We start from the raw sequence: 23,288 nt of genomic DNA on the forward strand, positions 1-23,288 counted from the left end.
GGGGACCCAAATTCTATGTGTGGTTGTTTAGCAGGCATGCCTTTGCTTAAGGGTCTTAAAAATGTTTTTCACTGGGGCCCACACCCACTGTTTGTAGCCATGTGTATGGTCTAGTACTTGATATTCCCATTTTTTTCTTCTTTAGAACCTCCTAATTCTCTAGATCTTAGTGATGCTCATCCTCGGAGAATCAAACTCACAGCCCCAAATATCAATCTTTCTCTGGACCAAAGTGAAGGATCTGTTCTCTCTGATGATAACCTGGACAGTCCAGATGAAATTGATATCAATGTGGATGAACTCGATACCCCTGATGAAGCAGATTCTTTTGAGTACACTGGGCATGGTAAGTCACCAAATTGTCAAGGCCATAGTTAGGTGAAAAGTGAAAGATTATCTAAATGGCCCTCGGAACAAACCTCCCATTTTGTTGCTGGTGGCTCCTTTCTGTGATTTCTAGAAGCTTTTGTTTGTATCTCAGGTCATAGGTGGCTGTGATTGACAGTTTAGAGTGTAATAGAACAGGTATGGTTCACAGAGGTTCTCCATAGCCACCGTTCCTTTGTTAAATGATCTTGGCACGCCTTGTACTAGGCACTGGTTGTGGGAAAATTTTTACATGCTGTGTTGTAAGAAAATTTGGGCTGGGTTTGCAGGCAAAGAGAATTGAATCTGGAAGATAAAATTTGAAGCAGAGAAATGAGAGCTTACTAATTTCTTTGTACAAGCTCCCTCTATCTAAAATGTTTTTCCTTAAAGATCCTTCCATGGTGCCTCCTCTTTATTCAGGTCTTAATCAGATGTCACCTTCTCAGAGAGGCCTTCCTTGACCTCTGTCATCAAAGGCACTCCCCACACCCCTACCCTAGTCACTTTTTATCCCTCTACTTATTTTATTTTCCATGCGTCAGTAATTGAAATCCTATTATTTAGCTATTTGCTTTATGTTTATTGTCTTTTTCTTACCACCAGTATGTCTGCTCTGAGGGGAGGGACATTATTATGTTTATTGCTATGTATATCCAGTAAAATAGGAAGGAAGGAGAGATGGCCTGGGCGGCATGGGTGGAGAGAAAAGTAAGAGTCGCTAGATCAAACACTCGCATTCCTGATATGAATATCAGTCTCACTTTAGTTCTTCCTCTTGCTCAGTAAAATTGGATTTGTTAAGAACTTATATCCAAATACAAAGCATTTGCTTTATAAAATGGCATTACATACATGGTTTCTATTTTATAGGGTGGTATTCTCTGACTTTCTAATATTTGAAATTCAAAGCAGGAGTATCCTGGCCACAGCTATTCCTTTTATACATTATGAAAATTATTATGGTCAAAAAACAAATACCACAGTGAAAGATGCCCTGATACCTACACAGCATCATTCCTAGGAGAACACAATTAGGAAATTAGGAAATTCATCAAATTTGCTAATTAATTCAACCATTGATCCCTGAGCCTCCAGGACACCTACCATGACCAGCGCAGATCCAGACACTACTTTCGATAAGTCTTTATTTCCTCAGGTTAAAAGAACTGGAAATGGCTAAGCTAATTGTGCCACAGTTTCTTATGCTGAAGTAGAGATTTTATATTGCATTGTTGCTGTGTTCTCAAATTTCCGCAGTTATCTGGGTATATGACCCTGTAAGTTGAAATACACAAGTAGAAGGTGAAAGGTCTTGAGTTCACATTCTTTCCTACCATCCCAGAGATACTTCCCCAGCTATTCCATCCACCCCAGTTGCCCCCAGCTGCTCCCAACCCTTTAACTGCTAATATATAAGAATCATGCCTTGATTCCAATCCCACAAGAAGACAGCCGTGGCATGAGCTGGTCCCTCCCTCTCTCCCCCTGTACTTCCCTGTTGCCCTAGAGAGCCATGTCACACCACATCTAAACCTTCTCTGTTTATAAATAGCAAAACTGCCGAGCGAAGTACTGGTGGCTGTACAAACTGGTAATTAAAGCTGCCACTTGCTGACATAGTTTCTTTTATTTAGTCGACACAGTTTTGTTGAAAGAACCAGTTTCACAGCCACAACCCTACATTTAGGTCTTAAATTCAAAGGACAGAATTTTAATGTAAGTTGAACTGTAAAGCCCACCTTGAGTTTCAAACGAAGATGGATAGTCAGATGCTGTTTTGAACAAATGTAAACGTTAAGCATTGAAAAACACAAAGGGCATCTTTATTTCATAAACATGCAGATACAGAAAGCAGACTGTATAAGAGAAATGAGTACATTTTAGTGTACTAAATGCTTGAGTGTGGCATGTTTGTGGGTTTCTTGCGTGAGCATTTGGAACCAAGTGTATACATTCTAAATGAAATTGGAGTTTTGAAGGCACGGTGTTTCAAAATGTTTGGTCAGTGATTTCTCTATGAACCCCACCAGGATTTGTGCTGGGTCCTTCAGAAATATTAAGTATTTTAATCCTCAGCTCTGTCGATGTCTGTTCTAGGGATGGGTATCATGTGTACCCCATTTTAAGATGAAAACACTGAGGCACAGGTTAAATAATTTACGTAATGTCACATAGCTAGTCAATGTCAGAGCCAGCTCAAACCCTGAGCTGTAGTCCTTGACTTCTGGACCATGTTTCTTCCCCAAAATACACTGACAATGAACGGAGAGGGCCTCTTACTAGGTCAGGTTAACACGCCTGAAGCCCAGCCAGATGGCCCTACCTGTACATTTATTTACACGCCCTTTTATCCAGGCATTTTCATCACTTCAAGGCTCTTTACCAAGTACTTGAAGAAATTTCATGCCATTTGCCTGTTTTATTCTGTAGCTGATGACCGAGCATTCCTGGCAGATTATTTGCCCACAATGTGGTTTTGCTTATGAAACATTTTTGAATCTCACTTTCAAAAGACATTAAATCGGTCTCTACTTCCAAACAATTTTCTTTAATAACTGTGTCCAAATTGCTGGAAGATATCGTTCAGTATATTTTTATATTGATATAATTAAAGCTTGACTTCCTTTGGTACTTACAAGTGACAAAGATATCAAAAGCACATAGATACGGAAGGATTTAGGTCAATCTTTCAGATTGAGGGAGATCTGAACCTTTTTATTTTTAAAAAAATGCTTTATTTAATACTAATCCTAGAAACTTAAAAATATCCAAAGGTGAGAAAAATGATGACCTATTTCTGTTTTCCAAACCCACCTCAGTTATTTTCACCATAACTCAGATCCCAGCAAAAGCATGTCATGAGGGAAATGGAAAAATGATAAAGAATTCTAGCCTGAATATTACTGATAAGAGTGTTGTAAGAAACATTCATGTGCTTTTATATTTTTTCCTCCTAGGCTCCTAAATGATGGTTAGTGACCTCGTTTAAGCTACCATTTTCTGTTTAAATTTTATTTATTTGAGAGAGAGAGCCTGAGAGCATGCCAGGGCAGGGAGGGGGTGACAGAGGGAAGGAGTAAAGAGAAGAATCTTAGACAGGTTCCACGCCCAGAGCCCTACTCTGGGCTTGATCTCTGACCCTGAGATCATGACCTGAGCTGAAGTCAAGAGTCGGACGCTTAACTGACTGAGCCACCCAGGTGCCCCTAAGCTACCTTTTCCAAAACTAACCCCTAATAACAGACAGTTTGCAGCGTGAATAAGGTGCTCCATTATTTTTTCCAGACAACCAGGCCATCACGTCATTTAGCTTCCCCACCTACCATGTTCCACTATTCTCACAGCTGGCAGGTAACTGCCTCATAAAATCAATTCTGTGTTTTAACTGTACATATAAGCTATACCTAACTAAAATAAAAGTTAATCTTATTTTGTTTTAACCCCAAACAACCTGATGCCATAGGGCGTGGTCTGCAAGGAGGACACCTCTTTGTACTTGTGAATTGCTGAGTTTTACAGTCCAATTAACTGCCTCCCTGCACTTTGTCACCAAAAGCACTTTTAAAACTTCTTAACTGCACACAGGATGCCTTACCTCTAGCAAGAGAAAGTTCAAACAACGTCTGCTAAGATTATTCACATTATCGGTGTCTGATCATGATGTAGAAAGCTGGTCCCCTTGGCCAGACACATGTCCCTGACACCACCTCTAGGGAGTTCACGTTGTCCACCAACGCTGGGTTTCCCACCGTGGTCTGCACAGCACAGGATGTTCAGGAGCTTGTGTACTAAATCATCCCATGAAAGACAAAGGAAAATGTTCAAGTCGGCTCCTCCCCAGGGCTTAATTGACTTCCACAGTCACCAGGGAGAAAAGCTTGTTATTAAGGAAAGAAGACAAAGAAAATCAAGCGTTTCTTAGTGGAGAGGGCATCAGACCAAAAGTTAAATTCGGAGGCCCTGAGGATAGAGAGTTAAATGAGTCCTGAAATTTTTGAAAATAGAAAATGATGGCCATGGGGGCATGGGGGATGGGAATTTTGAGTGAAGCAGAAGAATCACGAAGATGGAGAGGATATTGCTAATTCAAGGGAGTAAATAAAGCCATCTTTATTTCTTGCTAGCTTACACTGTTGACATTTAAAAATGAACACTTTGAGAATTTACTGTATCCCTAGTTCTTAAATAATTTCTTTTGCCCATTTACATCAATCAGAAGTGGGAAAGGAGAAGGAACGCCAGCAACTTGCCAGCTCTCGTTCTCTGAAGCAATATGGATAACATCTCATAAAAAGGTCCACGCTTTTATACCAAAATGAGTGATAATGCTTTAAAGAAAATAATAAACTGTAGGAAAATGCTAGTATACATAGATATTTTTAGGTAGAAGTGCCCTTTCTTACTATAATACAGTGATCAAAAAACAAAGACAGAGGCACCTGGGTGGCTTAGTCGGTTGGGCATCTGACTCTTGGTTTTTGGCTTGGGTCATAATCTTGGGGTTGTAGATTGAGTCCCCATCCAGCTCTGCACTCAGCATGGAGTCGGCTTGGGGTTCTCTTTCTCTCTCTCTGCCCCACCCACTTGTGCGTTTTTGCTCTCTCTCTCTCTAAAATGAATAAATAGGGACACCTGGGTGGCTTAGCAGTTGAGCATCTACCTTTGGCTCAGGGCATGATTCTGGAGTCCTGGGATCAAGTCCCACATCCGGCTCCCTGCATGGAACCTGCTTCTCCCTCTACCTGTATCTCTGCCTCTCTCTGTGTCTCTCATGAATAAATAAATAAAATCTTAAAAAAAATAAATATTTAAAAAAATAAACCCATAAAGACAAAAATTAACAGATTCAGCTATATAAAAATATTAAATTTCTCTTTGAAAAAAATATCAGTTTAGAAGCCAAGCACAGGGGTCCTGGTTGGCTCAGTCAGTGGAGCATGAAATTCTGGAACTGAGTTGTGTGTGCAAGCCCTATGTTGGGTATAGAGATTACTTTAAAAAAATCTTTAAAAAGAAAGGAAGAAATAATAAAAGCTAAGCACAAAGCAGGAAAATGGCTACAATGCATGACAAAGTTCTATATAAAGAACCCAACAAATCAATAAGGACCACAATAGGCAAAGGACTTTATAGGTGCCTCCTTGTCAGTAGGAAACATATAAATAGCCAATAAACACTTAACATTTTTCACCATCTTTAATAATTAAAGGAATATAAATTAAAAGAGCAAAGAGACAAGTTTCACCCTAAATTGTCCAGGGTTAAAAACTAATATCTTCCAGAGTTTTTGATAGTGTAAAGAAACAACTACTCATATATTTTGGTGTGACATATTCAAGGGCAAAAATACTCATGAAAACTTTACATCCTTATAGTCTCTGAACCAGCATCCCACGGCTATAAAGTTGACCCATAACAAGATGCATACAAAGGATACCTGAACAAAGATGCTTAATGAAGCAAATTCTTTATAAGAACAACAGAATAAGATAAAACTAAATTTCCATCACTATGAAATGATAAACTAAAAAATCAGTAAAATGGAATACTCTTTTTAAAATAAGCAAATAAACAGAGTTGGGGTTCCTGGGTGACTCAGTCAGATGAGCCTGTGACTCTTGATCTTGGGTTGGGAATTTGAGCTTCATGTTGGGTGTAGAGATTACCAAAATAAATAAATAAATAAACAAATAAACAAACTTAAAAAAAATAAGCAGAGGGTTTAGAGGGTTTATATTCACTGAAATGAAAAGAAGCCTATGCTATATTTTTAGGTAGAATCGTATTACAGAAGAGTAAGTATAAAACATGCAGAATGGGGGGCACGTGGGTGGCTCATTCAGTTAAGTGTCTACCTTTGGCTCAGGTTATGTTTTCAAGGTTCAGGGATCAAGCCCTAAGTTGCACTCCCTGCTCAGTGAAGACTCTGCTTCTCCCTCCACCCCTCCTTCCCCGCTGCTCGTGCTTTCTCTCTCTCATGCTCACTCTCTCTTTCTCTCAAATAAATAAATAAATAAATAAATAAATTCTTAAAAAAAAAAAAAACATGCAGAATAAGGAGTCCCTGACTCAGTTGCTTAAGCATCCAACTCTTTTTTTTTTTTTTTTAATTTTATTTATTCATGAGAGACACACAGAGAGAGAGAGAGAGAGGCACAGACACAGGCAGAGGGAGAAGCAGGCTCCATGCAGGGAGCCCAATGCGGGACTCAATCCTGGGTCTCCAGGATCACACCCCGGGCCAAAGGCGGCACTAAACCACTGGACCAATGGGGCTGCCCTTAAGCATCCAACTCTTGATCTCTGTTCAGATCTTGATCTCAGGTCCTTAGTTTGAGACCCACATTGGACTCCACGCTGGGTGTGGAGCCTACTTAAAAAAAAAAGAGAGAGAGAGAGAGAGAAGGGCACCTGGGTGGCTCAGTGGTTGAGCATTTGCCTTTGGCTCAGGTCATAATCTCGGAGCCCTGGGATCGAGTCCCGCATTGGGCTCCCTGCATGGAGCCTGCTTCCCTCTGCCTATGTTTCTGCCTCTCCCTCTGTGTCTCTCATGAATAAATAATAATAAATAAATAAAATAAAATAAATAAATAAATAAATAAATAAAATCTTTTAAAAATTATTTATTTTTTTTAAAGATTTATTTATTTATTCATGAGAGATACAGAGAGAGAGAATGGCAGAGAGGCAGAGACAAGCAGAGGGAAAAGCAGGCTCTTCACAGGAGCCCCATGTGGGACTCGATCCCGAATCCCGGGATCACGCCCTGAGCCAAAGGCAGACGCTCAACCGCTGAGCCACCCAGGTGTCCCAAATCTTAAAAAATTTAAAAAGAACATGCAGAATATATAGAATGATCATACTTTGGGAGGGAAGTATGCTTGTATACTTCCCTACGTAATAAAAAGAATACACAGCAAACAATGAGTGAGAATGGCACCAGTGATTTTTGCAGTTTTTCTGGACAATGTCAGCATTGTTTCAACCTTTATTTGCATTTTATTTTAGAAGCAGGAAAAATAATATGGTATACACATTTTTAAAAATGTGGTAGCCTCAGTAAAAGCATGCAGAAAACAAAACAGTCACCCCTCCACCCCACACAGATCACACGGGTCAAGGAAGAGCAAGCCAGAAAGTCCCAAACAAGGATAGAGGGGCTGGTGGATGGTGAGTTTGTTGCAAGGTAGAGTGTGCACGTATAGGAACATTGAAGACAAGCCCACATCGGGGCCCAGAGACCAGATGGAAAACAGGGTCCCAGAAAGGGAGTAAAGAGAAGCATCCAGGGGTCCTCAGCCAAGAGGAAAGGAGAAGCAGGAAGGGATTCCAGACTGAGAGTCCAATGCCATTGGATGGATTTGTGCCAGTGATGCAGAGCTTGGTCTGAAGCCAAAGGTTGTTGTTTTCTGTCCTTAGTAAGATGAGGCACACTCATCTGGGAATGGAGAGGAAGCCAGAGTGAGGCAAGGCTCTGTAGGTGATGGTAGCTGTTGGTGTTGGCAAAAAGGCTAGGATGGCTTCCCAGCTCAATTTCAGTGTGCTGTTCTAAGTCACGGATAATCAGACACATTTGATGTGCCTTGAGGAATCTTCCAGAACATCATGGCTTTGTTGTGGTCTCCTTACCGAGTACCCATACTTTCAGGAAACTGTCCAAGCTTTCCTTTATTTACTCATTCACCTCAGTTTTCACTGAGAACTCTGTGCAGGTTTCCAAGTTAAATGTGGAGTTAGTTGATGGAGGTGAAAAATAGAAGTCGTTGGGACGCCTGGATGGCTCAGCGGTTTGAGCATCTGCCTTTGGCTCAGGGTGTGATCCCAGTTCCAGGGATCGAGTCCCACATCGGGCTCCCAGCAGGGAGCCTGCTTCTCCCTCTGCCTATGTCTCTGCCTCTCTCTCTGTCTGTCATGAATAAATAAATAAAATCTTAAAAAATGTAAAAAATAACAGAGGTGTTCAGGTACAATTTCTCGGCCCAAGGAATTCCCAGCCTCACGGTAAAATAAAGAGAATGAGAATCACACACTCAGGGTATAGTGTGATTGCAAACTACTTAAAGTCAGTGTTTGCATGGGCAGGTTTACTACTATAATACCTACTACTGTGCCTGACACATTGTGGCTATCTAGTTAAGTATTGTTCTTAATTATCAAAGTGGCATAAAATGAAAGAAGTACAATGTAAATCAAAAGTCCTTTCCCATGAATGGAAAAATAAGAATGATAATATGCCACAGAATTATTGTGAAGGCTGTAAATAATCTTTTCCTTCAAATTATTTAAACATACAAAGAATAACCATTGTTAAACTCATAGATGAAGTAAAAATGAAAACAATTGCTGCTTATTCTTTTCAGAAAACTTAGCACGGTTGCTGTCTTTTTTTTTCTGGATGTGCAAGAGTGGATAGTAAATGTTTCCCCAAAGAGTGTTCAGTGGGCTTTTTTATTGCCACATGCACCCACAAATAGGAATGTTATGAATTTTTGGCCTTGGAGCATTTCTGGTCTATACAGTTGTTTGTTTCTTACTTAATGTAAAATCTTTCTGTGGGGAATTTTGAAAAATCCATTGAAGGTAATATCATACTTATGCCCAAATTTACTTCTAATAGGGAAGGGGGCCCAAGTCCTTTGTAAGTCTTAGAGTCAGGGTCTAGGCTGGTGGTGTCATCAAGATACTAACCACTTAGGATGTGTGATCCAAGGAAACAAAATTGCCTGGGCTTGATAAATAGCCCTTCACCCCATGAGAAAAGTCCAGTCTTTAACCTGTGATCAAGGATGAATTGGTACCAGCCTGTCCTCCCTTGGCCCACTGAGGCAAGGCAGCTCTAGCCCTGCATCTATCCCCACCCTCAGCTTGGCCTTAGAATGGATTTGGCTGTTCAGTCCATCAATAAATAAGCGTCCTTTATGTGGTCAGGATGGTTGTGCAACATGGGGAGTGCCATCAGGTTAACTCTGTCTGGAGATGGGTTGTGGTTAAACTGCCTCAACTGTGGAGTCTTGCTCCCTCAGTCCTCCTGTATGCTTCACTTCCAGAAGTCTCCACATCTAACAAAGATTCTGGCCAAGAGTCAGAGTCTATTCCGGAGTATACAGCAGAAGAGGAGCGAGAGGACAACCGGTTGTGGAGAACTGTGGTGATTGGAGAACAGGAACAGCGTATTGACATGAAGGTCATCGAGCCCTACAGGAGAGTCATTTCGCATGGAGGTAGTCAAGCTCTTTGTGAATCAGGGAGGTGGGGAACAGGGCAGCCATATTTTTTTCTTAGATAATGAAAGAGGGTTTTTTGCAGCATGACGTCCTCAAAACCCTATTCTGTAATCAATACTCAGGGGGCCATAGAGCTAAGTACATTACCTCAGACTCAAACTCTATAGACATTGGAAATCCTATGTAAAAAATAGCTTTCCAAAGTGAAAACTGCTTTTCACATTAAGTATCTGACGGCTTTAATCTTCTGGGCAAATTTCTTGAAAACTGTAGTCGTCCAATTTAATAATGTCTGTTTGGAACTCATATGGATCAGTTGGATGGTCTTTTTATTGAAATATAGTTGACATACACTATTCTGTTAGTTTCAAATGTACAACAGAGTGCTTCAACACTTAAATACATTATGAAATATTCAACAAACTTCCAGCTCTGAAATAAATAAGTCACAGGAATGATAAAGTATGGCACAGGGAATACAGTAAAAAATATTGTAATAATTTTGTATGGTGACGTATGGTGACTACCCTTACCATGGTTTGTAGGATTTAACTAAGTCTCTTCTGAGTCTCTACTACCATGGCCTGTAGTAAGATCAGTACTCCAGAGATGCTTCTCATAACGAAAAGGTCTTTTGATTATTCTTAGAAACTTTGGGAAGTCTCTTTAGGCTCAGCCTGGTCATCTTTTTTCCCCTCCCAGAAGTTTGCTTTTCTATACGCCTGGGCCTGACAACAGGCATTTCCAGTGAAAGCCTCCATCTGCTTAGGGAGGGACAAGCAAGAGAGAAACACTGTGTTCTGTGTCTCCAGTGCTTTGTAGGAGCTCCAGGAGCCTTGATTGATTTTGGAGCTGCAAAAATCAGATGAGCACAAGCAACACATTTAATGTTGTCAACTTTGGAAAACATAAATGGCTTTTTTATTTTTCTGCTGCATGCGCCTGTTTCCTGCAGTCCTGAAGCACCACCCCAAACACTCTGCTGCTCTAGAAAAAAAGTGTAAGCTGACAAGGCAATTGTTGTTCTCTCTTCCTTAGCAAGGACAGGGAAATAAGCATCTTGGCACCGCATTAAGCCCATAGCTTTCGTTTTCTAACGAGCAGAAGGACATTTTGTTTTTTCGATCAGACTTCCCTCCACCAGCTGATTGCCCGTCTTCCATCCATGCATTGTTCCCACCATGTAAGTGTTGAGGCCGGCCAGCGATCCTGACCTCAAGAGTGAAAGAAAATGCCCCTAGGTGCCCCTGGCCATGGCTTGCCTTTGCCCTGCCTCACTCTTTGACCTGAAACGATAATATGGCCCAGGGATGGCTGCCGTGGGACTGGAGGCAGTTGCCTCCAAGGGAAGCCTTTCCATAGCCTCGCAGAATGGGAGCTGTCCTGATGTTGCTGCAAAGAGCAGACAACACACCACAGAGTCAACCCTTTCGTTCTTAGGACAAAAACCACAACCTAAACATCATCCCAGATCTTCCCAGAAGCGCATGTCTCTCTTGAGCCATGCTTCAGATATTTTTGGTTTGTTGGCTTTTTTGGAAATAAAAAGAAAACAAAACAGAGGCCGACTGTAAAAGTAGCCCGTGCCCATTCAAAAAAGGTCAACACTGGTAGAAAAGTCTGTCAAAGTAAATCAGGGTCACCCAGTAATAATCCATAAGAATGTTTACCACTCAGGTCTTAAATCAAGAGCCCCTTTGTTATGAGGAAGCGGCCTCACTGCTTCCCTGCCTTCCCGAGGCCAGGTTATTTCTCATTCTCCCAACAGACTCACCTGCTTGTTCTTTCAACCACAGTGAAAGTAGCTGGGTTGGGTGGGAGGGTTGAGCCCATGGATCTGCTGCCTGGCTCAGGAAAGAGTGATTATCATCAACCCACCAGAGGCTAAACAAAGCCACTGCTTCTGCTTCTCTTTGTGAAAGTTCAGCTTACACCTCAAGTCTAACCTGGTTTGCTGTGCCCTGCATCCCTGCCACCTCCTCCCCTGGCATTCGCTCCCCTCTGTTCTGTGTCGTGAGCTTGGTTTTGTCCGTGTGACTGCTGGTTGGTGTGGAAGAAAAGGCCACCTTTCCTCCCCGCCACCCCCCCCCCCCCACCAGCCCTGCCTCAGCCTCTTCCAGGAGCTGACCTGCATGAGTGCCTCTGGCTGCAGCCACCCACCTGGAACGTTAGCCAGATGCCGCCTCTTCTCACCCCCTGAGCAGCGTCTGTACTCTGTAGGTAAAGACAGTTCAGATTTTACTTCTGAATTTGCCAAGGCTCAGGCCACTGTGTTGGAAGCTGACACCGCTTTCTTAGACTTCAGTGATGATAAAGCAGGACTCCCTAGAGACCAATCTACTGCATTTGTTATCCTGGCTTCTGATGAGCATTTAAAATGGAGCATTCCACAGTGAGCAGAGGTCTTGTCTGGGGGTCTGGTGTTTTGCTCTGAGGAGGTTTTCCCATTCAGACCAACAGGAAAATGGCAGCCGTACAGTGCAGATTAACCGCAAGATGGTGGTGATTAAAATTGCTGCCTCACTTGGCTGCAAAGCCAGGCTCTGCCAAGTGTCCATGCCAGTTGGGCACAAGGTGTGAAAGCAATATTGCAACAAATAATTCAGCCGTCAGCTTTGGTGAGTTCTATGTGAGCTATTGTAAGAGGCCTTGTACACAATATAGAACAGAGTTCAACACCTGTCTTTGCCACTTATCACTCTGTGACCTTGGTACATGACCTCACTTCTCAGGCCTCATCTATTTCATCAGTCCAAAGAGGGTGATAAAGCCAGTGTCACCTCCCATGAGTCCATGAGCAACATTCCTGTTATCTACTTCAATAGAAGAACAAAAAGAGGCTGGGTGGGGTCACTTTCAGGCCAGAAACTGGCTTTTTTGACCTTGGAACAGAGGATGCATTTAAATAACCAAGGACCGTCATACCAAACATTATACTGAGAAGTTTCCTTTCTTGTTTTTTTGTTTTGTTTTGTTTTGTTTTGTTTTTATTTCTCTTATTTCATTATAGGAGATTCAGGTAACTTCTCTACAGTGTTGCTGGACAAATAGCCCTGGAAAGAATGAGGAGAAGAGTTGCGGGCTGGTGTGTGTGTGTGTATGTTTTGTTGCGACTGTGACATCTTCCCTTCTCTCTCCATTCCATTTGCTGGCCAGCAAACTTGTGTTACGTCCCTTTCCTCTCTGTTCTGCCTCAGGTAAGGTTTGCACAATTGCCTCAGAGGGTCTCAGGAGGCCCTGCGGTGGGATTGCGAAGGCACCTCAGCACACACACCCCGAACTCAACTCCTGGGGATTAAGAAGAGAGTCAGATAAAATCACATGTTTCAAACAACCACACTTCAAATGAATTACTCGGCTGCTGACAGCCAACTTGAGCAAGCTGCATATTTAGCAGAGAGAAATTCGGTTAGCGGACAAAAAGCAGATAGGACTACTCATTCCCGTCATTGCTCTTTGCCAGCCATGATGATCTGAAGTATCCTTAGAGTCTAACAAAAATGGCTCCTCTGGGTCTTGGTTTGGAAAGAAAACTTCCATGAAGAAATCGTTTTCTTTCTGTTCCTTTTTGATAGCTTACATTTTATCTCCTCCTGTTCTCTCCCCCCTCTATCTTTTGCCTCTTCTTTCCTTCCTACAGCTACTCTGCCCAAAGGTACAAAAAAAACCACAAAAAGGCAAAAAAAAAAAAAAAAAAAAAAATCCCCACACGCACAAAAAACCACATCTCCATTTGTAAATTTCAGGAAATTTTTCTGTAAAGAGATATTTCTGGGTTAGACAATGAGCAGGAAGTGATGAGTCGATTCTTCACTAGTCCTTCAATGACATGAACCTGAGCAAACATGACACCACAGCACTCTGAGGACAGACACATTGACACAAAGAGCTGAAATGCCATTTAAGATGACTACTGTAATACTGTTTATAAACCTCATACTGTCCTTTAAAAAAAAATTCTTAGAAATTCTCCAGAAACAGAAAAAGAAACCAGAGTACCTGAGAGGTCATGATCTTGACACCCTGAGGCCAGGCAGCAACATCTAGAAAAGATGTTTCTGAAAGGATGCTTTTGTACTTGTTTGTAAGTTGGATTCATTATGTCTGTTATCTCTTTTAATGGACCTGGTCCTTGTCATTGTGCTGAGTCTAAATTACATACCGTTGTGGTGGTTAGCAGTAGCGTAGGGAAGACACCTTATCCTTTTCATTAGGTTATGAGTCTTAAATGCAGTTGTTCGGTGAAGCAAACTCTTCTTGTATTAAAAAACTCCTTCCCATCTTGTTCTAAAAAGAAATTGGTAAACACTGGCATGTTGGAAAAGACAGAACAAAGCAAATAATCCATAGGGAAGCTATCCCAATCCGGTTTTGCAAACATATATTACACCAGGTGTATACTTACATAGGTAGCATCTTCTAAGACATGCAGAGTAAACACTGTATACAACAACCTCAGATTAGTCATACACACAAACCCATAATTTGATATATTTTTAGTTGGTATCACTCTCTTCCCTCACCTCTTTTGTGATAGTGTCATGCTCTCTATCTTGGTCGAGAACATCTTATTAAACTGCTTTTCAAGAGTTAAGCCCATCCGAGTCTATATCCAGCTGGTATTTTACTGCCATGTAATCAGCAGGGGGGTATTTAGAGTCCTTAAAAAATGAAACACCCTGAGTTCTGATCAGGCTGGAGGGCATGTCCCGTCCGCCTACTCAGAGCTCTGAGGCAATCTCTGTTTAATGATTCTGAAATCCAGATCTATGTTATATGGCAAAAATTCCAAGTGCTTAAAAAAGGATATAAAAAAAGGTGGGGGTGGGGGGAGCACCTGGATGGCTCAGTTGGTCAAGTGGCTGACTCTTGACTTTGCCTTGGGTGGTGATCTCAGCGTGGTGAGATCAAGCCCCATGTCGGGCTCCATGCTAAGCATGGAGCCTGCTCAGGATTCTCTCTCTCCCTTTTTCTGTGCTCCTCCCCCTGCTCATGTGCTCTCTCTCTAAAACAAATAAATAAATCTTAAAAAAAAAAAAAAAAAAAAAAGACAATGCATTGCATCCATTTTTAAGCCTGAAAGATGTGTGAGATTTTACATATAAACCTGTGGGACTTTGACCAGTAGCTGTCATGAGTTTTAGAAATGAGCTCTGAGGGAACACAGAGCTTAAAGAATGAGACAGAGCTTTCAGATGTGGGAAAAATGTCCTGAGATGTCCCTATATTTTCCTTGACTCTTTGGAGTTCCACACTTGCCTTTTATCTCCTTACCACCACATGCAAACAGACCTCCACTCCCTGTCCAGGTTACTAGGAAGTAATTCTCAAGTTTTCCCAAAGTATATATTTTCATAAAATTCAAAGAGAGGTCAGCATTAACCAGGCCCTTCTTGGGTTTGCTCCATTTTAAAAAGATGAGGCTGTAAATTCTGTGCACAGGTATTCTAGGCCTGGCCAGAACTTTCCGTGTGTCCCTGCACTATCTATTGAATTTGGAGACCCCGGGGATGCAAATGAACCAGTCCTCAAAATAAAAATAAAGGTGCTTTATTTGTGAAACTACTAGTATCTTCTGGTCACTGGAGTACATGCATCTGATTATATTGCAGTTTAGTAAATAGATTTCCCCTTTACATTAACCAGAGTCTAAAATGAATAAAAACTAAAGAGGATCAAACAGATCTTCTCAGCCATTGAAGGACAGAAGCATTATATAAATTAGAAACCTGTAAGTCAAAACCTCCATTCTTTGACAAATTGAATACATACCCCATTCATGACGATGTACAACACATATAATCGTCCATAATAAATGGATATGCTGTATATGCAAATATATTCACACTGTGTGTTTAAGACTCTATATAACATACACTTTAACTACTGACAAGTAAATTTATGTTTGTACTTCTAGAACTATAGTCTATATCATACTCACTTAAAGATTTATCTATTACATCCATATACACACACTTGCAAGGCTTCCAGATTTGTCCTTTAGGTTAAATATTTTCTTATTAAGAGCTTTCAGTTGGTTACAAATGTCTTTTTGTCTGTCCCCCAGGCTACTATGGGGACGGCCTAAATGCCATCATTGTGTTTGCTGCCTGTTTTCTGCCAGACAGCAGTCGGGCGGATTACCACTATGTCATGGAAAATCTTTTCCTGTGAGTGATACTTTTGACAAAGCGCTTTGAGTGAATGTCTGTGGCATGTCATGGCAGATAGAGCATATTTAAGAAGAGGAAATAGATGATGGAGAATATTTGTAGCCTTTGTTGAAAATCAATGAAATCTCTGTCAAGGAATATTGCTCAAGATTTTGTCAGCAGAATGAATTGAAAACAAAAAGAACACAGTTTTTCCTGCCCTCTAAAATTCTGTAACATTTCCTTTGGCTAACGTGTTATGTCCATTCCCCAATAACATATTTTTAGTCATGATAACCCAGCTTTATTTGTGTCATTCACTTGTGCCCTTGGTATATAACAACATTGTTGACATTTTTAAAATTCAGGTTCTAACTTACACATTTTTTTAGTGTACCTGCATTAAAAAAAAAAAAAAAAAAAAAAAAAGATAACCATACAAATAAATGAGCAATACTCACTCTCAGAGAAATACTTAGGGAACTGCATTCTTTTCAAGGTAAAGAGGTAATATACACAACCATTCTTAAATGTCATACACCCTATAATTTAAATGTTATATAATTAGAGTGTAAATACAATGAACTGTTTCATGTGGGAAATGAAAACACTCCTCTTCCTTCCTGTGATCAGATATGTAATAAGTACTTTAGAGCTGATGGTAGCTGAGGACTATATGATTGTGTACTTGAACGGAGCAACCCCGAGACGGAAGATGCCAGGGCTGGGCTGGATGAAGAAATGCTATCAGATGATTGACAGACGGTATGTAGGCTCCATTATTTAATCCCTGTCTTGACTTCCTCAATAACTCCCATTTCTAATTCCCTGTAATCTACCAAAACTGTGATCACCTTCTAGGAACACTGAATTATGTGGAGTTGAAATAATAAATTATACAAATATTAATAGAAGTGTCACTTGATGCCCCAAATCTGAAATAAAGCTAGATTTTGTTAGATATTGTCATCTCAAACCTGGTGACCAACTCTGTTCTAAACTATGCATACGTCTTTGCCACGTGGAGGTGCAATTGATGCTGATAAACCAGAATAGCCATGATTCTTTATTGGTTTCACGTGATCTTAATGATGTTTATGTGCACTGGAACTGTTGATTTCAGCAACTATTGTGCTCTTATCTCATTATTCAGTGATAATTCTACTTAACTGCTAGCCCATTAGGTGCCTTGGTGCACCTTTTCCTCGAGATACTTTACTTCCATCCATACTGGCTTGACTAGAACAAAACATGTTATATTGCTAACCACAGGAAAATTATCATAACCATACAAACTTATGGTGTCTGCAGTTAAGTGTGGCATGCCCTTAGATGTGGCTCCTTGCATGATCTTATATTAACTAAGATCCATTTATTGACCCAAACACTTATAAAGTAGCATTGCTAATGCTGGAAAACATGCCCAAATGTCAAGAACATTAAAATGGTAATCTGAAGGCCAAACAACCACATGTTATACTGTTAGTTGTTTCAGAAGAAGAAACCAAGGCTCAATCGGCTAAATTGCTAGTAAGAATGTGTTCTTTTCAAAATAGTAAATATAATGCTGGCAAAAATGAAAAGCATTGTTAAGCAAACTCTAGATTTATGCGCTCCAGATATACAAACATTCTATTTTACATTGATTCCTATGGGAAGTTGAGGTTGGCATCATCCAAATTATAAATCATTTCTCAAAAAGTATTTTTTTATTAATTATGGTCATTCTATACCTTCCCATCAGGTATTAGCAACTTACTAGAACTCTAATATTATAATGTTCTTATTTGGGGATACACTTTCTGTTTTACCTCCTACCAGAAAGAGGTTGTGAGTTACTCTTTTTCTTTTTTTAAAACAGGTTGCGAAAGAATTTGAAATCATTCATCATTGTTCATCCATCTTGGTTCATCAGGACAATCCTTGCAGTGACACGACCTTTTATAAGGTACATTGTTATTATAGAAAAACTAAAAGCACTATTAGTAGTTTTCCAAAATATGTCCTATAAACAAGAATTCATAAACTGAAGGAGTATTTAGGAAGACATATTTTGCCTCTGGCTTTCCTGGAAAGATATTTTGAACTATCTAGCAAGAGCCCTGAGTAAGAGTGAGCATTATTTTATAATGACTCTTTTCCCCCATTATTACAAAATGTGACCTCACTATGAAGTAGTGGGGTCTCCATGCCACATTACAGAAGGGTAGATAATACTTTTAAAGTGATATGGTATTTTGTAGAGAATAGAAAAGGAAGCATAACGTGGCAATAGAGGGGCACCTGGCTCAGCAGTTGAGCATCTGCCTTTGGCTCAGGTTGTGGTCCCAGGATCCTGGGGTCGAGTCCCACATCAGGCTCTCTGCAGGGAGCCTGCTTCTCCCTCTGCCTATGTTTCTACTTCTCTCTCTCTCTGTCTCTCATGAATAAATAAATAAAATCTTAAAAAAAATAGAAAATAGAAAATAAGGAAAAACCAAGGACAGAATCAGGAGCAATGACTTATCCTAATTATTTTTCTGAACACAGATCATATAGGCCACCAAACTTGGGGAAAGAGTCTGTACAGCCATTCTGAGAACTTTTTTGATTGCTCATGAGGATTCCTGGTCTCAATTCAGCTCAATTCAGTGAATATTTATTCACCATCTATATTGTGTTAGATAGCGTATAACCTTACATTTTGGGGATGCAAAGAAAAATAAAACATGCCTCATAATGTAGTAGGATTTGGAACAGTTAAATGCAAGGGACAGTAAGTATTTCCTAGAGCTTTAAAATGAAATACAGTCTTATACAACATCAGGATGCAGATTAGATAAATGGGAAGTTTTCTGTTTCAAAGTTACTAATGAATTTCTAAGAAACATTCTGGTCATTTCTGGAGAAAAAAACAAAAACAAAACCTAAAAGTTAAAAACCTTTATTTACTTTTTACATATAGTTTACTGTGCCTTCCAGATTCATCCTTTTTTGTTCAGCGTACACTTATATATATGTAGCATTTCCATCTTCTACTTCCAACAATTGAATAGCATCGTTCAAAGCAGTTTTCCTCTGGCGAAGTTTAGTTCTTTACCATATTGTATTCAATTGCTTCAGAAAATCCTATGAGGGCAGCCTGGGTGGCTCAGAGTGTTAGCGCCGCCTTCAGTCCAGGGCGTGATCCCGGGGGACTGAGTCCCACGTCAGGCTCCCTGCATGGAGCCTGCTTCTCCCTCTGCCTGTGTCTCTGCCTCTCTCTCTCTCTCTCTGTCTCTATGAATAAATAAATAAATTTTTTATTTTTTGCATTAGAAGACTGGAAAATTTATTTTTTTATAATAAATTTATTTTTATTGGTGTTCAATTTGCCAACATACAGAATAACACCCAGTGCTCATCCCGTCAAGTGTCCCCCCAGTGCCCTTCACCCATTCACCCCCACCCCCGCCCTCCTCCCCTTCCACCACCCCTAGTTCGTTTCCCAGAGTTAGGAGTCTTTATGTTCTGTCTCCCTTTCTGATATTTCCCACACATTTCTTCTCCCTTCCCTTTATATTCCCTTTCACTAATAAATAAAATCTTTTTAAAAAAATCATATGAGGGGCACCTGGGTGGCTCAGTCAGTTAAGAAGCTGCCTTTGGCTCAGTCCATAATCATGGGGTCCTGAGATTGAGCCCCAGATTGGGCTTCCTGCTCAGTGGGGAGTCTGCTTCTCCCTCTGTCCCCCCCTGCTCATGCTTGCTTGCTCTTTCTCTCTCTCTCTGAATAAATTAAATTTTTAAAAAATCATATGAAATATTTAAGATATACAAAAAGCCACTTATTTTAATAATAGAAATGTTTTTGACAGTGGATTAGGAATCAGTGTACCCTGAAGAGCTTATAAAAAATTTCATGGTGGATGCCTGGGTGGTTCAGTTGGTAGAGCATGCAACTCTTGATCTCAGAATTGTAAATTCAAGCCTCCTGTTGGATGCAAAGATTACTTAAAAATAACATTTTTTTTAATTTAATGAGAAAAAAATAAACAGCATTCATATTCATTCACTAATGTCTACTTAATAGTTTGAGTGTTACAATTATAAAACAAATAAATTTCTTGATAAATAACAAAATATTTGTTACTGTAAGGATACTGAAAAATAACTATAATTCAACATTATTTATTGAAGGGGCTTCAAGATAATAAATATAGCAAAAATAATAAAATTAGGGCAAATAGTATTGTGGTAAATTACAGAAAACAATGGTTTACATTTATTGAGTACTTACAGGTATTGTTTCATTTACTTATAGTGACAGTCCTCTGAAGGAGGACCTGTCTACTATTTCCCTTATATAGGAAAAGTCCCTGGGGTTCAGTGAGGTCAAATAAATTGTCTACAGCAAGAGCCAGCACACCCATTCTGTAAAGGATCAAATGGTAAATATTTTAAGATGTGTGGGCCATCTGGTCTCAGTCACCGCTGTTTGACTCTATCATGATAGGTCAAAAGCAGTCATAGACAACATGTAGATAAGTAAGTATGGCTGCCTTCCAAACTTGATATAGGAACACTGAAATTGAATGTCTTAAAAAGTTTTACATGTCACAAAATATTCTTATTCTGATATCTTTTGAAATGTTTTCTTTATTTTTTAAGATCATATTTATTTGAGGGAGAGAGTGAGCAAGAGAGAGAACAGGAGCAGGGGCAGAGAGAGAGAGAGAAGTAGACTCCTCGCTGAGCAGGGAGCCCAACATGGGGCTTGATCCCAGAACCCTGAGATCATGACCTGAGCTGAAAGCTGATGATTAACCTACTGAGCCACCCAGGTGCCCCTTAAATATTTTTTAAAAATGTAAAAACCATTCTTAGCCATACGACTGTGAAAACAGTCAACAAGCTGGCTTTGGCTCGTGGGCTATAGTTTGCCAACCCCGGTCGAATGTAATACAACCAATAAATGATAGACTCAGGCTTTGAACCCAATTGTCTGCCTCATTATAAAGAAAAGACGTTACAAAAATAAATAAATAAATAAATAAATAAATAAATAAATAAATAACACATTACAAGTACTTAAACATTGTATCCTACTGTCTCATCCTGTGAGACCCTCTTTAAAGATCCCCCTGCAAAATCAGTCTGTATAACTAATTTTTAGACCTGAAAAAAGAGGTCATTCAAATGTATTATAGGTCTTCTCGCTGCTGAAGGTAACACCTAGGATAAAGGTAGATGAGAAATTCGTTTTTTTTAAATGTGAGGTGGAGATTGAGAGGTTAATGAGCTCAGTTATTGTTCTCAGAAAGCTCAGGGCCTCGAAGCTGACTGAAGCAGATAAGTAAGCAATTACAACGCAGAGTACCTTGAGGATGATAACTCAGGGTGAGGGTGAGTTGGGGGGTGACGGGGGAGAGTAAAGGTGGAAAGTCAGTGTCAAGAGAGGCATTCCAGAAGAATGAGCCATCAAAGTGAGTTCTGAAGTACCGATAGGACTGGCTAGCTAAACCAAGGTAGAAACAGCAAGAAGGAGACAATATGGCGTGTCAGAACTGTACGTTCTAGTGAACATAACCCTGAAGCTGGAGGCTTTGCCCTACGCCCACTCCATCTTTTATCACAACCTGAATTTAGCTCAGAAAGTCCAGGGGAAAAGGCCTCACATAGCCTATCATTGGTAGTGTGTGTTCGCCCAAGACTTATCAGGACTACAAGTGACTATATGGAGATAAAAGATATTCACAAGTCACAGCCAGTGGCCCAGGGTCAAACTGCAAGTAAAATGTGAAAGATAACTATACAGAGAAATGACCTTGCAAACACTTCCTTCTAGAATGAACAGTAGTTAAAAAGGAGGCAGTACAGTTGGCAGACAGCTCAGCATGATCAGCAGACTGGGGGAGGTCTCTTCATGGGAAAGTGTTCAAGAAAGTGCAGTCTTGATCAAGTTCCCTTTCAGGTGGAATTGAACTACATGCAATTGCAAGTAGTTCAATTCATTAAAGAATTAGTTTGCAATCATACACAAATGCCTTCTTGTAAAACATCCAATCATTAAGAATAAGACCAAGTGTTTCCTTCAACAACTACCAATTCCTCTTCCGTACTCCCTTCCCAGTGGCAAATTCCTTCCTTGGTGAGTCTCAGTGGTATTTCACATTGTTTTCCATATGTTTACACAAATCTAACATGCTAATGTTTAAATGAAAGCTGCTCGTCATTCCGATCCAGTTACTGGATCATGTTTTTGAACTTTGGTCCATCTGAAATGAACTCTCCAATTAGAACTTAAAAGAAGAAAAAAACTTAAAAAAATAGTTAAGCTAAAATCTTAAGAAGAAAATGAGTTTACATAGACTTTAAAAAATAGATTAACCTTGGTAGATTCTGAAAGAACTAATGACAAGATTTTTGTTTGTTAAAAACAAATAAACAAGCAAACACAGCCAAACAAACCAGAAACCAAGGACTATGGAGAGTTACCAGAACCACTGAGGGGCCATGCAATCAATGTGTGATGGAGAGTGTAGACTCTGGGCAGTGGGATAGATGAAACCAGTGATGGGGATTAAGGAGCACACATGTAATACTGGGTGATGTGTGGAAGTGCTGAATCACTATATTGTATGCCTACAACTAATATAACACTGTAGGTTAACTAACTAGAATTAAAAGAAAAAGTTTAAAAAAAAAAAATGAGTGTAGATTCTGTAGTCATACTGCCTAAGTTTGAATCCAGGTTCTACCACTTAACTGAAGGTGTGACCTTGGGCTAACACTTAACACTCTGTATCTTGAGTTTCCTTATCTTTAAAAGGAAAATAATGGAGCACCTGGCTGGCTCAGTCAGTAGAGCCTGCAACTCTTGATCTCAAGGTTATGCGTTCAAACCCCACGTGTGGCATACAGCTTCCTTAAAATAAATTTTTTAAAAAGAGCAATAGGGGCATCCTTTTAAAAAAGAGAGAGAAAGAGATCGGGTGCCTTGATGGCTCCGTGCATTAAGCATCTGCCTTCAGGTCATAATCTCAGGTCCTGGGATCGAGCCCCTTGACAGGCTCTCTGCTCAACAGGGAGCCTGCTTCTGACTCTCCCTCTGTGCTCTCCCCTCGCTCATTCTGTCTCTCTCAAATACATAAAATCTTTTTAAAAAAATAAGACAGAATAATAGCACTTACTTCATTAGGCTGTAAGTAGAAATAAGTGAGCTAATAAATATAAACCACTTAAAACAGTATCTGGCATGTTGTAACTACTCAGATACGCAGCCTTTCTTTTCAGTGTTACATTTTTCAGGATTTTCAAGAGGCAACAGCCTTAGGAGGGATGAAGTAGCCACTAATGATATCTTTTTTTCTTTTCTTTTTTTTTTTTTTAGTTCAAAATTCAGCAGTAAAATTAAATATGTCAATAGCTTATCAGAACTCAGTGGGCTGATCCCAATGGATTGTATCCATATTCCAGAGAGCATCATCAAGTAAGTCTGGATGGTTTCCAAGGTTTGGTAAGAAATACTGCATGTTTGGAGTAGGAGGTTGGAAAAGAACTCATTTCTGGAATACTGGGGAAA

General features: G+C 40.1%; 1 protein-coding gene and 1 long non-coding RNA gene across 6 annotated transcripts in view; one reads left to right on the plus strand and one right to left on the minus strand.

Annotated features, from left to right (window-relative positions):
* The window catches only part of PRUNE2 (prune homolog 2 with BCH domain), a 256,690-nt gene that overhangs the window by 218,135 nt on the left and 15,267 nt on the right, over nt 1-23,288 (plus strand). For 4 of the 5 annotated variants that reach the window (XM_072837709.1, XM_072837712.1, XM_072837716.1 and 1 more), the window contains exons 11-16: nt 146-346; nt 9,417-9,590; nt 15,661-15,763; nt 16,379-16,510; nt 17,607-17,693; nt 23,097-23,195. In XM_072837709.1, coding sequence (XP_072693810.1) covers nt 146-346; nt 9,417-9,590; nt 15,661-15,763; nt 16,379-16,510; nt 17,607-17,693; nt 23,097-23,195 — 796 coding nt within the window. Of the gene's footprint in view, nt 1-145; nt 347-9,416; nt 9,591-15,660; nt 15,764-16,378; nt 16,511-17,606; nt 17,694-23,096; nt 23,196-23,288 lie in introns of those variants that run through there. The other variant, XM_072837719.1, reaches the window with a different exon arrangement.
* Nucleotides 7,232-14,249, minus strand: LOC140639438 (uncharacterized). Its single transcript, XR_012036159.1, has 4 exons — nt 14,117-14,249; nt 13,756-13,880; nt 11,754-12,881; nt 7,232-10,445 (listed from the first exon to the last, which is right to left on the minus strand). It is a non-coding gene; the product is annotated as an uncharacterized lncRNA (long non-coding RNA).

Source organism: Canis lupus, chromosome 1, assembly GCF_048164855.1.
Source record: "Canis lupus baileyi chromosome 1, mCanLup2.hap1, whole genome shotgun sequence".
Lineage (NCBI taxonomy): Eukaryota > Metazoa > Chordata > Mammalia > Carnivora > Canidae > Canis > Canis lupus.